Below are 18,090 nucleotides of genomic sequence, written 5' to 3' on the forward strand. Positions count from 1 at the left end.
CGTTCGACTCAGCAATACAAGGACTCATCGTCCCATGAAGTCAGCAACTGACTAATAAAATACACGTCTGCCTCGCAGACTCACAATCACGAGACATCAATCGTGTTACATGGGGGATATTAACTAGGGTTTTAGTCTGGCGTTCTACGGCACGTGTGTTTATACACACAATGAGAATGTGAGCAAGTCGTGCAATCAGTTGGAGGAGTTAGCAAAGTAGTGGATGGAAAATCAACCAAGTCTCCGCATGATGAGCAACTGGTTTTAACACGATTTCCACTTCCCCACTCTTTGACTCCAGCAACTGTCACACTTCATGGGATCAAGGTGTTTACAATTCTAGCAATATAAATAAGTTTCTGAATCATGATTGAAAAACAAGACACTCTTTCGTCAAACAGACAACAAGAGCACACGAACTCATTGTCTGAACAATTACTCTCAACAGAGCAAATTCAATCAATCAGAACTTATCTTATTTCTTCACGTAGAATACACAACACACCTACAATCTTTGATCACCATTGATCTCGCACATTTCTCAGCTTCCCTCCTACAGATCGATCCATCCTCTCTTGTGACCGAATTGACTCTGGAACGACCATTGTCTTGGTTTAGGCCGGAGTCCTACAGATTGATCTCTCGAACTTAAAGCACTCCCTTCTTGCAGTGCATCTATGTGAGGTTAAGCAGTTTGCTCGGTTCAAGGTCGTCTCCTCAATTCTGTAAAAACCAACAAATCGTTTTGCCCCATCTACGTTATCTAATGGGATAAAGAAAAATCAAAATTCCACCTATAAAATAGGTACGGAGGGAGTAAAAATTTAGCTCCCCTCATTTCTAATTTCTTACTCCTCCGCTGGGAGGTAGTAATAACTACGTAAGCTGCATATAGGAGAAAAACAAACATAAAAAACAGATAAAATCTGGAAGTTTTTTAGTTTTTTTGAACCTAAAAATCAGGAAGTTAATACCAGCGTCAAGAAATACTCCCTCCGTCCCACTATTAAGTGATCTATTTGATTTTAGATTTTGTCCCACTAACAAGTGACCTATATCACTAAACAATGAGATATTTCTAAAATTATCCTTTTAGTTAATTATAAAAAAAATATAAGAAATATGCATAATTTGATAGGCATGTTTATATTCGTTGCATAGGTGTTCTAAAATGCTTTTCAATGGTATGAAGTTTGCGAACATCTGTGGAATAGTTTGGGAGATAAATTATTTCTAAATTTCACTAGTTATTATCCATAAGAGTATAATTATAAAAATGTTTAAAAATATTTTTTTCCTTGCTTGCCTTAAAAATTGTGCAAACTTAAACTAGGTCACTTAATAATGGGACGGAGGGAGTAATACTAGTAGTGGTAACTGAATTATTGTCCCTACTTTTGATTATCTATACAAATATCCTTATCATATAATAATTATGTCCCTCTTTATCAATAAGTCCATCAGGGGCCCATCAACAATTTAGAGACTTCCAAATATACCCATTTTTTTTTAACAATTTAGGGACTTCTGATTTCAGATCTGGAAAAAAATATCTCTCTTCTCGTTCCTCCTCTATCGGTATCACCACCACCCTTCTGCTACTGCCAACATCACCGGCCGCCACCACCTCCGTCACAATAATTTCTCTCCATTTATTAGGCATATGAAGTATTTAGACTTTCTGGTGCTTTGAGGATTATTAGGGTTAATTTGAATGCTAAGCGAACAAATTTGGGTTTAAAAAGTTTGGATTCCAAATGAGCACGCAAAACCATTTCAAGAGATTTGCTCATTGTAACTCATAGTGCTAATAATTAAGCTAGGGAACTTGTTTCGTTCAATTGATATCTGATTGTTTCTGGTTTGATGAATAGGTGATTGCTGAGATGACTGATGGAAGGGTAGACCTTAGTTTTGAGTGTATAGGGAGTATTCATGCCATGATCTCTGCATTTGAATGTGTTCATGATGTAAGCTCTTGTCTGTATCTCAAAATTGTTGTTGTGTTCGTATTGTTCACTTGTATGTTTTAACTTTTATGAATCTCAATGGAAACATCAACTCATGCTCTCACTTACAAATCCCGTAATTCTACGGCCTGCAATGTTAACAAAATTGTTTAACTTATATACTTGTTGTGTGGTGTGGTGTGGACAGAGCTGGGATGTTGCAGTACTTCGGTCGGTCGTGGAAATGTACATGAAAAGGGTAAAAAATAAGCTTAATCAAAGTCAGCCTTGAAGTAATACAGTATTTTAACGGCATACTAAAGATTGAACTTCCCGATGAATCCAGATTATGGATCTTGCATTTTGCTGATTGAATGGTAGCATTTTTCCATCAGCAACATCCATTGTTGATCCAACTGCAACTGCAATGAATAAACTTCCACTGTTGATCCAACTGCAATCGATAAATATCCATTGTTGATCCAATTTAAATGGATAAACTACTGTTGTTGATACAAAATTATCTGAACCGATGGTGGCGGCGGCGACGGTGGCGGTGGTTGCTGCTATGGATTATTAATGGTGGTTGATGGTTTTGTTGGTGGATCTGAAACTGCAACTAATGAAATGGTAGCATGTTTTCCATCAGCATGGATAAACATCCATCGTTGATCCAACTGCAATGGATAAACTTCTACTGTTGATCCAACTGAAAAGGATAAACATCCATTGTTGATCGAACTGAAATGGATCAACTACTTTTGTTGATACATAAGTATCTGAACCAGTGGTGGCGGCAGCGGCAATGGCGGTGAACTAGTGGTGGTGGCGGCGGCGGACTAGTGGTGATGGCGGCGACGAACTAGTGGTGGTGGAGGACTGTTGGTGGTATAATGGTGGTGGTAAAGGAGTGGTGGTGGTGGCGGTTGGTAGGTGGTGGTTGTTGAACGGTGGTGGTGGAATGGTAGTTGAATGTTGGTGGTATAATGGTGGTGGTAAAGGAGTGGTGGTGGAATATTGGTGGTGGTGGCGGTTGGTAGGTGGTGGTTGTTGAACGGTGGTGGTGGAATGGTAGTTGAATGTTGGTGGTGGTGGTGCTAGTGTTGGTGGTGAAGTGGTAGAGGAAGAAATTTTTTCCATTTTGAAATAAAAAAAAATATCATATGAGCGAGGGTATTAAGGTAATGTAATATTAAGTGGATAAGGTTATAAAAAATATTATCCTTAAATAAGGATATATTTATTGGGTGTCAAAAGTAGGGACATATAATTAATATACTCATACTAATATAGCCAACCCGGACACTAATTAAATTACGGTAAATGGATCATTTGTCCAAATATTTTTAAATCACGGTTCAAATGGACAAGTAAAAAATAGTTTGGGTGAAATGGCCAAAAAAAAATAGCAAGGATAAAACTGGATTCATCCTAACTTAAATTTAAAAAATAGCAAGGATGAAACTGGATACATCCTGTGTAAACTAAAAATAAGAAAAATATTTGAAAATGGGCACGATGAAACTGGTTACATCTTGCCTATTTTTACATTTTTGTCCATTTAAACAGTATCAAAATCTAACTATCCATTTCACCCAAGAATTATTGATTTTGGTCCTTTTAACCAATTTTGTGATTAAATTACGGAATGGATCCCTCGACTTAAGTCGGAACTTATAACTTATTTTAATAAGAGAAATGAACAGAAAAAAGAAGTCTTGAAAATTTATTACGACGGACACATCGTTATAAGTATTAACACGTAAACCGAAGTCCAGTCTAGTTTTATTTCCTTAATTTTCACCACTAGTATCATAAATCTCTCGTTAGTAGTCCTAACTTGATCAAACATGGCAGATAGCAGCTTAATGTATTACAAAACACCATTGATACTTTTTACTTCTTTGCTTCTTCTTAGTATTCTCTACCTTTCTCCTTATAACAATCACCATTTCATCATCAACACCCACTTCGTCTCGTCTAATCTTTCTTCTTCTTCTTTCATTTTGCCAAAAAATATTTCTTCTGTTTACCCTTTATTAGCTTCAAGTACTACTAGTAGTGATGATAGCAAGATTCTTACAAGGGTAAGTCCTTACATATTACATTGTTTTTTCACATTCCTAGTTCTTCATTGACTTGCTTTGGTTGATTATAATAGATTGTTATTATACTGCAAATGCAGGAGAAACGTACTAGTTTGGAAAGAATTGAAGATGACCTTGCAAGAGCAAGAGACGCGATTCGGAAGGCAGCACGAACACGTAATTATTCATCTAACGAAGTGGAAGACTTCATTCCTAGGGGACCAACTTACAGAAATTCACACGCCTTTCATCAGTTAAGATCTTTATCATTTAGAAAATCTGGTTTGTGGTTTTCATTCTAAAGTTGATTATCCTAAATAAAAAACCCAAAGACGCAAAAATGTGAGCAACAATATTTTTTTTAAAAAAAATTGGTCGCCTTGGGCGCCTAGGCGAGGCGGAGGGCTTAGTCCTCGCCTAGCGCCTCACACAACATAGTACCCAACTACAGCTTATGTACGAATCTTCTTGAGGGTTCTTGCATTTTTCATGATTACGAAAGATGAGAAAAAATGAAATGTAACTGAATATTTGTATGTACTCATGAATCAGGAGCTACATTGAGATGGAGAAAACCTTCAAAATCTGGACGTATACAGAAGGGGAAGTGCCTATGGTACATGAAGGACCACTAAGCATGCTGTATTCGACTGAAGGCCATTTCATTGAGGAAATGGAAAATGAGATAAACCCATTTGCAGCGCGGCATATCGATGAAGCCCAAGCGTTCTTCCTTCCCTTCAGTGTAACTAATATGGTTCGAGCTCTATACACACCCACTACTCATTTCGATCCCTACATTCATGTCGTGGCAGATTATGTTCGTGTAATACCAGAGAAATACCAACACTGGAATAAAAGTAGCGGGGGTGACCATTTTATGGTTTCATGTCATGATTTCGTAAGTACACACAATTCTATTCCATCCTTTCTAACTTACAAATCCCAACTTCTTCTTTTCTCCCCTTTAAATGATGACAGTACATAATTTCTTGCTAAATTATCTTCTGTTGGTCGTATGTTGCAGGCACCCTATGTCACCAGTCATGCTCCTAATGAACTATTCAAGAACGTTATTAGAGTTCTCTGCAATGCTAATTCATCAGAAACTTTTCAATCCAAAAGGGATGTGTCCTTGCCGGAAATTTATCTTCTTCCCAGAACTCTTGGCACCGCAACACAGTTCCGTAGAACTGGTTTAAATCGTTCAATACTTGGTTTTTTTGCTGGTGGGGCTCATGGAGCCATACGAGAGAAGCTAATGGAGCACTGGAAAGACAAAGACAACGAATTACAGGTTCATGAATATCTTCCTAAGGGACAGGATTATGGTGAATTGATGGCTCAGAGCAAATTTTGTCTGTGCCCAAGTGGGTATGAAGTCGCGAGTCCTGGAGTGGTTGAAGCGATCCATGCAAGTTGTATTCCGGTGATTCTTTCTGATCACTACGTCCTTCCATTTAGTGATGTGCTTGATTGGAGCCAGTTTTCAGTGCAGATTCCAATCGAACAGATACCAGAACTGAAAACTATATTACTATCAATATCAGATGATAAGTACCTTGAACTTCAGAAGAGGGTCACACAGGTTCAACGGCATTTTACTATTAATCGTCCTGCTCAACGTTTTGATGTTTTTCACATGATACTTCATTCAGTTTGGCTTAGGCGTCTCAATTTTCATCTACCAGCTTGAAAGAATTTTGAATTATAGCTTCATCTGATTTTGAATTATTTTATTTTTTCAATTTGACGTACACTTGCAATTGAAAAATGACGACTGCGGGGAAATATCATACAATTGAAAAATGACGACTGCGGGGAAATATCATACAGCTGATCGAGATGAAAAAAAAAAAACAAAAAAAAAAAAGATCTAGCACAACCCATCACAGATCGAAGTTTTATCTATAAAGGGAAAAAGTGATGCTTTGTGCACCCTGATTTGTGGGTGCTATGGTATTTGAAAGTGAATGTGGATGAGCACTTCCCGAAGCTATAATAAGTAATAACCTAGTCTCGAATCGTCAAAATAAAATTTCACATGTAATGCCCCATGCATAGAACACAAAAAACATTCAGAATACACAACACCTTGAAGATAAAATAGATCCAGTCAACAAACATAGTCAATGAAATAGTCTACAAACATATGCAGTGGTAAGGATGGGCTAAGCTGATTTTTTTTAATGTCGGCACCAGTAAAGAGACTTCTTAATCTTCTTCTCGTTCTGGTGGCAGACCGCAGGGCAGCAGCATTTTCTGCACAATGTTAATACAAGAGTGTTAGTCATAACAGCTGTACTAACGAACAGAGAAGTATAGATAACAAATTTTCCCTATAAAAGATAGGATTAACACAGATTTCAAAGGTAAATCAAAATAAATTCTCCATGAAATTGTATTCAACGTTGAGTAATCCAAACGGAACTCAAAAACCTTGCTTATCAGATTTTCTTTTAACTTAATGTCAGTATTTCATCAGCAATGAATGAAAATGAAAATATTATGGTAACATAAATAGCGGAAGCAGATAGTCACAAGTATCAGATGACGTCAAACATTACAAGTCGACAAGGTTTGCATGGAAAGAGAAATGACACTGCTTGTTAAACAAGTCAAGCACACATATAAAAGCTAACCATAGCATAAGTGAACCTGGAGACCCTTGGAGTTGACTGATGTGATTCACCAGATTTCCAACAATATGCTGGCAAGACAGCTTGGAATGGATCTCGGTTTGGATACTAAAAAACAGAGATAGAGACAGATGTTCTTGTTATTGATCTGTCTACTTTCCAAGTCTTCCCCTGGAAAGATTACCCCCACAGAGTTTGAGGACTCTAGGTCATACATAACTAAGATTCCTAAATGAAACAAAAGTAGTTTCAAGATTTATTGGTTTAACATGTTGCTTATCAACAGTTTGTCTGGAAATTTTATCAGCAAAATTATATAGGGAAAGGCAATCATTTTGAGCTATTTTTAGCATAATACGTTATCTGTCAGGGTATCCCAAGGCAGAGCTATAACATGCAAATGTAAAATTAAGATAACCAATATGTATAAAAAGTTTCAACAATTGACAAGTTAACCAACTATGAGGTCTAGATGTTTTCCACAATGGAACAAGTTTGTGGCTAACAATACTCAGCCAAGAGTAACCAGAGCTGGTCTAAGTTGACATTAGTTAAACTTAAACGTAACGTAAGTCTGTGGTACTCAAGATTGAACTACTACAAAGGCTAAATAAAAGCTTAGATTAAACAGACAAATTATTTGAAGATGGTCAATTAGAAAGATTAGAAAGCTCATTGACAAGTCCACAGGTGTTATCCACCAGTTTCCTACATATGCTAGCTCTACAGCTAGGAATAAAACTCATTCGTGATATTAAAGACATATTCGATTGTGCACCTCTCCGTGCTAGCACTGATCAAATAAAACTATAGCAGCCACACGTAACATAAAGAACATTCAGCGTATATGATGTTTCAACAATTGACAAATTAAACTGGTAAAAGAAAGTAGGCATTTAAATGAAGATGTCGTAGCAAAGGAAGAAAAGTTGTGCATCAGACATATTTTAACTAAAATTAAATCCTCTCAATCAACAAAGTCGGACATAAGGAGAGACTAAAAAAGTTAAAAGACAAGATAACACTGAACACTATGTAAATACCTGCATAAAGTTGTAACGCTCTCTTCCAATTGATTCATTCTCCGCAATAGCGAAATAAGACAAAATGGGGTAATGACCTACATAAGATGCATAACTATCACGCTGGATGTTCACTGCCCATTCACTAATTAAAATAAAACAAAACGAAAGGCACAACCGTTAACAGGAGATAAATAAGTCTTGCATAAGGAGCTATTAATACACTTTCGAGGAAGTTGGAACTTACAATCTGTTCAAATCAGCGTGGCCTGTCCCAACATACTTGGCTTGAAGATGCTCAAGCTGGGAATTGATGTTGAACCTATCACTTGCCTGAACCAAATAAACAAGAAAAGATTGATCATTAAGAGAATTAGACAGGGAAGCATGCACAACCTCTGTGGTAATCAATGTATAATAACCACACTCCGTTGGTTGAAGAGACTCCCAAAGAAAGATTGATAGATAGGGATAGACAGTTTCGGAGTATAAAAATTAGAAACATACAAAAAAAGATTGATGGAATTCCAAGTATTCTTGTTTCGGATACTCTACACTTTTACATACTTAACCCATCTGCATGCACATAACATGATACACTTTCAAGAATATTTTTTGCTTCGTTTCAGAGTTTACAGGCTTGCAGTGTTTAAGTAAGTCATAATTACGGGAGCAACCGAGAAATTTCGAAGTACACAAGTTTTAAGGTCTAATATCTTGTCTTTGTTGGAATTTTAAGGATCTGGAAAGGGTGGAGAGGACTAAAACCTAAATTCACAGACAACCACAATTCTACCACCCATATAAAGGTGAAAATCACTTATATCTAACGAGACTCAATCACACACACAAAAGCAACTAACATTTCTTGCTAGCAACTCAATAGGTACCCATGTAATTAGTTTGAGTTTAAACTAAAAATCCAACCTCCTTTTTTCTTCTCTAATCTTTCTTCATCTTTTTCCTAAGCAAAATTAGGTTTAAGACGGAATTTAAAACAAAGAAGAAACATTATAAGAAACAAAAAGATGATGAATTTTATCATCAAGTAAATGATGATCTATTATTACAGTATGCATTGGGGCTCTGATAAGTACAATTTTCGAGTAAAATGTCATGCTTAATTCGAATAATGCTATGATTATTAATAGTCTAGCTAAAGAAGAGTAGAATCGAAACCCACCTGCATATTCGATACTTTGAGAAAAATCAGATAACAATATTCTGCCACAACCTGCATAAACAAACACTTATCAAAAACATAGCAGAGAGAAAGTGGAACAAAAGCCTAAAAATAAGAACAAACATAGAGATGCTTCGTAATAGTTTCTTACAGAGAAACTAGGGCATGAAAAGATATCACTTGGGTTAAGAACCTCGTTTAGTTGGGGTCTGGCTGTTTTAAAAGGGATGTCAATTTTAGTCTCATCCACAGAAGGTGGATAAGGGGTGTCTTAACTATAGCGTAAAAACTAAGTTAAATATACCTGGACGAGGTTCATGGCCGTTGCATACCGAAGAAGGATGTTCGTCTAAGATCTCCTCAATAACGGAGAGTCTACGTCATAGTTTGTACGGATACGGAGGGAAAAAAAAAGAAGTAGAAAGAATTAAAAAGAGAGAGACCTGGCCTCTAAGATGGTGAATCCTATAATTATAGAGTTATTTTGATTGCTATATTGTACTTATTTATTTTTAATATTCTTTTAACCTATTTATTATTCTTTTAATATCTTTTTTATTCTCAAACTAATTTTTGCAATGTCTCTCGGCTACCAAAAATCTTTATTCTTAATCAAATTTCTTTGAACCAACTTAGTCCAAACATTTTGAGCTCCAGACATAATATCCCAAATGTGTTTAAAATTAGCAACTATATTAGTAAGAGGTAAGTCCCTAATTCCAAGATCACCTTCAGTGTAAGGAAGACAAATAATATTCCAACCAATATGATTATGTTTCTTACCAAAGTCAGAGTCCGCCAAAGAAATATTTTGAAAATCGTATTAAGTTCCTTGATAGCTCTTTTAGGAACAATTAAAAAAAAAAAACACCATTCCAGGGAGCACAGATTTAATAAGCATAATTCTTCCTGCAAAAAGCAAGATTTTTTGCTTTGCAAGACTTAACTCTGGCAATGACCTTGGAAGTTAAGGGAAGACAGTCTGTATAAGAAACTAGTAGATAAAAGAGGCATACCTAATGAAATGATGAGGGTACCAATTACACCACAATCTTTTCGATATCAACCTATAAGTTTGATACCTTGCATGATCTACTATAAACAGAAACTGTCAAGAAGATAGCAACCACAAGGGTATATAATTACTAGTTCGAAATTGAACCTAGCTATATGGATCACCCCACTGTTTGGGATTAACGTACAATGTATTTACTTTTAACCATAACTAAAACAATAATTATAATTGCGGAAAGTAAAAGTAAAGACACAGCAAGATTTTGTTAACGAGGAAACCGTTGTCAGAGCATTGCTCGGTCGAACTCACAAGTGTTGCTATCTCAAGCTTGTTGTAAAATTTAGTTGTCAAAACTATATCTTGATTTTTGTTCTTAGTCTACATTTAGTCAAGTCTCGGATTAGGATAGAAGTGTGTAGTTGAGTATCGTATATCATTGTATTCTACCGTTTGAAGGCGAAGATTAACGTGAGCTTTGAGAACTTCTTCAACAAAGGTAAGTGAAGATTGAACCACCTATTTCTCAAGTTTTTCACCTTTCTATCTATGAGACATTGTCGCATGATTAAATTAGACAGTACATGCATAACAGAAATTTTGAGTCAAGTTTATCTTGAATATCGTTCTCTAAATAGCTTAAGAACATTTGTTCATACTTGATGAATTTGGTTAAGAACAATTTATTTCTCATGACCTAAATTATGATTCAAGATTTAATCATTTGATATAGCCTGGAATAATGATATGTGTTATTGATGTTATTCGAGAATGTTTCATATTGATTATTATAGAGAAATAGAACTACTGTAAATCTGGATACAAGACAGTATGCATACCAGTTCACATACTGGGAGAACTGTTATAAGTCCAGAGCTGCAGTACCTGTACCAGTACACGTACTGGCGTAACTATAGTTCGGCAGCGACTTTTTGGTACACATACCCGGTATTCATACCATAATAAGTTTGTTGAATCGTGAACCAAGAAGCTACGCATATTAGTATTCAAACTGGAAAATATCTGTTGGTTTCAAAACCGGAAAGGTACGCATACCCAGTACGCATGCCATAAAAGATCTGTGAGTTCCTGAACTTGTTTTTGTATTAAGGGTACACATACCCGGTACACGTACTATGACAAGAATATTCATGAACAGGTATACTACACGTACTTACCCTATCGAATGTTTTCAGATGCATCAGAATTATTTCTATGAGATAATCGGCACTTGAATAACTCTTTAAAAACATTATCTAGACATGATTGATCACATTGTGACTCAAATAAAAGTCTTAAATTGTTATATGAAAATGGTTAAGCTTATTGTTCAATTGGCTAGTTTCGGCTAACTTTGATGAAAGCATTATACACCGTTTGGTTATGGTTCATCCTAACCAGACTGTATATTCTATTATGTTAAATTTCAAGTCAAGTTTTTTCATCTAACGATGATTATTGATTGATTGATTGCAAAGCTACCTTAGATTAAATCTAAAGCAACCTTGATCTTGAAAGTCTATATAAGGAGAACCTCAAACAACTGGGATCTTTGAATTGCTGATACTTTTCTTGTGTGTCCTAGTTGTAAACTAGAACCGTACTCTCCTTCAAACCCTTCTAGGGTTTAGCGACTAAAAGGATTTCACCTAGGGATTCATGAAGCCAGGTTCAGTTATCTTTATCTTGACAATTCGTGTATCCTGATCTTGTTTTAATTGTCGATCCTTGTTCCAGAAAAAAAGATAGATAGAAATGACATAGTTTCTTCGTCTCAGACTTTGTAATTTCACAATTTTATACTTGTGAGGTGAATAATAATCTAGTCTGCTCTTCGGGAGTCATAAAACCGAATTTTGAGGTTTGCTAGACTTTGTCTATTGCAATCGATTTCCTACCTCACCTTGATCTTTGATCAGAATGGAAAACACATATAAGTGCATATTAGTTTAAATTCTTCAATTAAGTTGAAGAAACTCTTAGGCTGTAAAGGACGTCAGCTAAGGGAATCAATTGCGCGGAGTCCTGCTGGGATTCAAGAGGCTAAGGAGCACGACTGTAATTGAATTGCTATGACGGTTTAATTTGGTCTCGACTACATTCCAGTCCGAAGTTCTGATAGTAGGCTAGAGTCTGTAGAGGCTTAATACAGTTTAGTTTTCAAATCTGGACTAGGTCCCGGGATTTTTCTGTATTTGCAGTTTCCTCGTTAACAAAATTTACGGTGTCTGTGTTATTTCTTTTCTGCATTATATTGTTTATCTTTATAATTGAAATATCAAAAGTTGTACGTAAAATCAATTCAAGTAGATAAGTTCATCATAATTGTTGGATACGGCTTGATTGATTCTTGGATATTGATCTTTGGAATCGTCCAAGTACTCTCACGGTATAATCAGGTTCACAGACTTGTCTCCCTTTACATTTTGAATGTGAGATAAAAAGATATAAGATCTTCATATATTACCTGATTGAGATTTATTAAGTTGAACTCTCGGAAAAAAAATTTAGTATAGTTCATACAGGTTGCCTACGAAAAATTTGATGGTATATTTGGTTCCCCCGCGTTTTCAACCGCCAATGCAGAAAAACTCCGGGACCTAGTCCAGTTCTAAATACTCTCAGAATTAAGCCGATATACAAAGACCCTACCAACTTCGTATAGTTGAAACCAAGTAAACTACCCCTAGTTACCTAGTTTCCTCAGTATCCTTGCGTTTACAACCAATCTAGCCAACACATGTGAATCCTAAGATAGAGTCCACTATCTTAAGTTGTTTCGGCCTCTTTGGATACTTTAAATACTCAACTCTTTCGATCGTATTCCAAATAGTAAAGGACTAATTTATTTGGTAACCACTCTCTTATCTCAGGAAATCAATCAAAGATATGTTTGTTGAGTTTGACAAAGGCTTTTATGTTTAAAATAATCAAATTCCTTTGTCGATTTTAGATCTTCTAAGATCTAGATTAACAAGTTAACAAAATCAACTCAAACAGAACTATCAGATTCGGATATTGAAGAGTACCACCAAATGATAGCTTGTCGATCTAAATACGACTAGCAATAACAAGTCTATCAAAAGATAAACTAGATCTATTCGGATCCCAATAGATCAAGCTTGTGCACAAAGCAAATCATAAAGATACGAAACCAATAAGAAAAACTTAATTATTATCTCCATAGTCTTCTGTACCTGCACAATAAGAAACTTGATTATGACTTATGATCGATTACACACAGAATGGAGTATATTAAAAATGTATGATCACAAGTCAACGTCAGATCTAAAGATAGATCTAAACTACCGCTAATCTCTTGATCTAGTTTGAGTGATCTTATGTCAGAAGAAAAGGTTCTCAAGAATAATCAAACTAGGTGCAATCAAGAGTTAACAACCGTTAGTCAATCAAATCAACAATCAGAAACTAAAATAATAATACAAATTCTAGTTTCCCACCATCGATACTAGTAGATGATTCTTGGTCTCAAAGCAGTCTTTAAACTCGTAAGAGATTTCGCCTAATTAGGTTACTCTCCTTTCCAATATAGTATTACGAGAATACTATTATTCGGCTACAACGGTGACTACGAAATGAAGTGCCTGCCTCAAGATAAGTTTGTAAGAAGAGCAAACTTCATTATTTATAGACCAAGTTAGTTTGGACACCAAGGAATTTCCATAAATGAAATATTCTTAAGGTATGCAATAAATCACCTAAATTCGGTTTTGTCTAATTCCAACCAATATCCCCAATATCCAACTGTATAACCAGAATCTTCATGGAAAACTCAATATTATCTAGCACTTAACTAATATATCTTTTCATAGATATGTTTTGATTGCTGGTAAAAAAAAACATATTAATTTCGAAGATCTCAAAAAAATTCTTTATTATTTTGATTTGGGATCTCACCTTGAGTATCAAAGAATATATTTGAACAATTAAGAAATAAGATTTCAGCACATGTTCAAATTACTCATTATGTCGACATCCTGAACTTTACTATTTTGCAAACCCAATTTTCAAATCACACAAATCCTAAATTATACGTGGCTTAGAGAAATCGGTTTTGCCTATTGGGACTGATTCTACCATGACTCCTAAAATAAGTTAAGATCGGTTCTACCTTGATTTCTTATACAGGTTAAAATTGGTCCAACCTTAAGATCTTTAATAAAAAGTGGATCTTCAATCCTCTTGATTTCTTTTCCACTACGAAAAAAATTTGTACATCTACTTCCTTAAACTCATCAAAGTAAACATAGTTTTATAGGCATGAAATCAAAACTATGTTCACTATACAATCTAGTAACGAGTTACAAATATTATGTTGGTGTCTTAATTAAGAAGTTCAAAATATAAACATTATACTTCGTAATTCAATATACCAATATAAAGTACGTATCACTATTGATATATTGTTTCTTTGATACTTTGATCACAATACGATGAACAAGTCTCTTGTGCTAGAGTTTCGTGTATATAACTTCGCATGTTATGTTTTCAATCAGAAATGACTTGAAGGCTTATGATATATAAATGTAAACAAGTCAAGTCATGTACTACTAATTGAAAAAGCGGGGGTACAACAACCTCACCCAATATTTCGACTAGCAATCTGTATGGACAAACTCCAATATACTTTCAAGAGAATCAACTAGACTCAATCTTAATAAAGTATATCAAAGAGTTATATCTCCCTTTATCGATTCAATCTTACTCAAGCAAATAGTAATCTGCGAGTCTAATTGAATACAAGAGAAATCACTTGAACGGTACCAAAGATCAATGTTCAAGTATCAATCAATTTCAATCAACAACCAAAAGTCGGATTTTGAATTGATGGATTCTAACACACAACCTGTGATTTTTCAATTATATAACAAAATATAATGCGGAATAGAAATAACACAGGCACCAGAATTTTGTTAACGAGGAAACCGCAAATGCAGAAAAACCCTGGGACCTAGTCCAGATTAAACACCACATTGTATTAAGCCGCTACAGACACTAGCCTACTACAAACTAACTTCGGTCTGGACTGTAGTTGAACCCCAATCAATCTCACACTGATTCAAGGTACAGTTGCGCTCCTTACGTCTCTGATCCCAGCAGGATACTATGCACTTGATTCCCTTAGCTGATCTCACCCACAACTAAGAGTTGCTACGACCCAAATTCGAAGACTTTAATAAACAAATATGTATCACATAGAAAAGTATACAGGAATAGATAAAAATTTCTCTCACATAAATACCTACAAGTTTTGTTCCGTCTTTTGATAAATCAAGGTGAACAAGAACCAATTGATAAACCGGACTTATATTCCTGAAGAACAACCTAGTATTATCAATCACCTCACAATAATATTAATCGACGCGGCGAAAGAAGATATTTTGGAATCACAAATGATGAGACGAAGATGTTTGTGACTACTTTTTTATCTTGCCTATCGGAGATATAAATATCAAGCCAATCGTTACGATTGTACTCAAAACGATAGAATCAGCAAGATCAGATCACACAACTACGAGAAAGTAGTATCGGTCTGGCTTCACAATCCCAATGAAGTCTTTAAGTCGTTAACCTGGTTTTAGTTTGTTGACACAATCTTCATCAGGAGAAGATTTCATTTTGTACGGTAACTCGTGAGAATTACTTTGTGCACAAGAATTTCTTCTTAAGGCAAAGCTTTCCTTTTCCAAAGGTTTACACTGTCCATGGGCTAGAGCAAGTGATGCTCCAAGTTTCTCTTTCTCAACAAGAAGTCTGTCTTGATCAGATGAATGCATCTTGATCAAACATTTTTCTCTAATTGAGCCTTCTTTGACCAGCTTTTCAAGATCACAAATCTTTTCACGCCGTAGATTGTTTTCTTGAAGAAGTTTCTCAATTTCCTTAGAGAACGATCCTATAATGTTATAGAGTATCTGTTCACGATCAATATACTATTCGAATTCATTAATGAGCTGTACATGATCCTTGAGATCAACAAACTCTGTAGAAATTTTTAAAATTCGGGTGAGCTCCATTTCAGCTTTAGCCATTATGTCCAATGTCTCATTGGAGGAAGAGCGGCTGACACAAGATGAGACAGTCTTCCTACCTCGGGATTCTGAAGAATCAGCTAAGGAGTGATCTTTTGAGGTATTTACGAGACACTTGACAAAGTTGATAGCTTTAGGAGGCATTTTGGTATGCGTATGAGATTCTGTACACAGACTCAAATTGCCACAAACACAGAGTTATGAGGTCTTAGTGTGTTTGCCTGCTCTGATACCAATTGAAAAAGCGGGGTCTAACAACACCACCCAATATTTCGCTTAGCAATCTGAATGAACTAACTCCGAAATACTTTGATAGAGAATCAACTAGACAATCAGACTCAATCTAGATAAAAGTATCTCAAGGAGTAAATATCTCTCTCTTGGTTTGATCTTTACTCAAGCTAAAACAATAGCGAGTCTTTATCAAACACAAGGAATAACTTGGATGGTACCAAAGACCAATATCCAAGTGTTAATCAATAAAATTAACAACAACAAGGTCGGATCTCTAATTGATTAAACTTCAATGCACAACCTGTATTATTTCAAATTATAAAGATAAAACAATATAATGTGGAAATTGAAATAACACAGACACCAGAAGTTTTGTTAACGAGGAAACCGCAAATGCAAAAAAAACACGGACCTAGTCCAGATTGAATACACACTGTATTAAGCCGCTACAGACACTAGCCTACTCCAAGCTAACTTCGGACTGGACTATAGCTGAACCCCAATCAGTCTCCCACTAATTCAAGGTACAGTTGTACTCGTACGCCTCTAATCCCAGCAGGACACTGCGCACTTGATTCCCTTAGCTGATCTCACCCACAACTAAGAGTTGCTGCAACCCAAAATCGCATACTTGATAATAAACAAATCTGTCTCACACAGAACCCTAGGTTTTTGTTCCGTCTTATGATATGAAATCAAGGTGAATTGATAATCCAGTCTTATATTCCCGAAGAACAGCCTAGATTAATCAATCACCTCTCAAAAGTCTTACTTGTATAAACAAGAGGACGTCGAGGAATCACAAACAGTGAGCCGAATATGTTTGTGACTTCTTTATCTTGCCTATCGGAGAACTCACACGATCTCAAGCAAATCAATAGGATTGTACTCATACGATAGAAGTTGCAAGATCAGATCACACAACTATGATAAAAGTAGTATCGGTCTGGCTTCACAATCCCAATGAAGTCTTTAAGTCGTTAACCTGTTTTTAGAGAAGAAAACCAAAGGTTAGAGGAGAATCGATTCTAGCTAGCGCACTAGTATCACACAGACGTGTGGGGATTAGTTTTGCCCAATGCTAGATGTCTCCTTTATATAGCCTTCAAATCAGGGTTTTGCCTTAGTTACAATGCAATCAATATTCACCGTTAGATTCAAGATGATATTTCTCAACCATTAGATCGAAAACTTAGCTTTTCACACACACTTGAGACATACGTTTACTGGGTTTGTGAAAACCGTGCCCAAACGTGTACGTGTATATGGTTCAACATAGTAACCCAAAAGGTTAACCATATAAGCATTTCATATTAACCTTGTTCTTCTTCACCATAACTAGTTTAATTGACTCAAATGAACTAGTTAGAGAGTTGTTCAATTGCTATGAGATCTTATGTAACTACACAAGACACAATTGAGACAAAGATGATTCGATTGAATCGTCTCATGAACTTTATAGCCACGGTTTTGCATACTGCACTCCTTAATAATTTAAGTTTCATGTTCAGAGCACATCTTTAGATCATAACCCACTCAAGTTCGCAAACAAGTTCGCGGACTTAAGGCAACGGGCAGAGTTTTCCAAACTCATCAGAAAATCTCGGCAAGGAGACTTCCGCCAGTTCGCGGACTAGGTTCGCGGACTAAACACGCAAACGAGTTTTTGGAAAGTCCCGGCAGAAATTCTCGGCAAGAGAACTTCCGTCAGTTCGCGGACTTGGAAAAGCCAATTCCTCCGGTTTCTCTCAATCAACAAAGTTCGCAGACTTCAGATTAAGGAATAGGACTTATGCACATATGTGTTACCACACATTGCTTATATCCATCATTGGTTATATTGACCTAAACTCTCATCCCAACCATTGAAACATTCTTAGAGGACGTTATGTAGTTGTTACACTATTTCTC

The 18,090-nt window shown here is 35.9% G+C and overlaps 2 protein-coding genes across 2 annotated transcripts; one reads left to right on the top strand and one right to left on the bottom strand.

The window, feature by feature from the left end:
- Positions 1-4,137: 4,137 nt before the first annotated feature.
- LOC113360021 (probable glycosyltransferase At5g20260) lies at positions 4,138-5,732 on the top strand. Its single transcript, XM_026603574.1, has 3 exons — positions 4,138-4,289; positions 4,589-4,937; positions 5,064-5,732. Exons 2-3 carry the CDS (start codon positions 4,602-4,604, stop codon positions 5,730-5,732), a joined length of 1,005 nt encoding a protein of 334 aa, XP_026459359.1. The 5' UTR covers positions 4,138-4,289; positions 4,589-4,601.
- A 306-nt stretch (positions 5,733-6,038) lies between these two features.
- On the bottom strand, positions 6,039-9,138 carry LOC113357477 (uncharacterized protein At4g14342). Its single transcript, XM_026600881.1, has 5 exons — positions 9,032-9,138; positions 8,881-8,931; positions 7,945-8,030; positions 7,719-7,842; positions 6,039-6,298 (listed from the first exon to the last, which is right to left on the bottom strand). Exons 2-5 carry the CDS (start codon positions 8,884-8,886, stop codon positions 6,251-6,253), a joined length of 264 nt encoding a protein of 87 aa, XP_026456666.1. The 5' UTR covers positions 8,887-8,931; positions 9,032-9,138; the 3' UTR covers positions 6,039-6,250.
- Between the last annotated feature and the right edge of the window lie 8,952 nt (positions 9,139-18,090).

Source organism: Papaver somniferum, chromosome 3 (assembly GCF_003573695.1).
Source record: "Papaver somniferum cultivar HN1 chromosome 3, ASM357369v1, whole genome shotgun sequence".
NCBI lineage: Eukaryota > Viridiplantae > Streptophyta > Magnoliopsida > Ranunculales > Papaveraceae > Papaver > Papaver somniferum.

Excerpts from the sequence above, each read along its gene's own strand:
- LOC113360021 (XM_026603574.1), top strand. The coding sequence starts at position 4,602 with ATGGAGAAAACCTTCAAAATCTGGACGTATACAGAAGGGGAAGTGCCT. Across the intron at positions 4,938-5,063 it reads TGGTTTCATGTCATGATTTC|GCACCCTATGTCACCAGTCA; the intron begins GTAAGTACACAC and ends CGTATGTTGCAG.
- LOC113357477 (XM_026600881.1), bottom strand. Across the intron at positions 7,843-7,944 it reads CACGCTGATTTGAACAGATT|TGAATGGGCAGTGAACATCC; the intron begins GTAAGTTCCAAC and ends TATTTTAATTAG. Across the intron at positions 6,299-7,718 it reads AGCGTTACAACTTTATGCAG|AAAATGCTGCTGCCCTGCGG; the intron begins GTATTTACATAG and ends AACATTGTGCAG.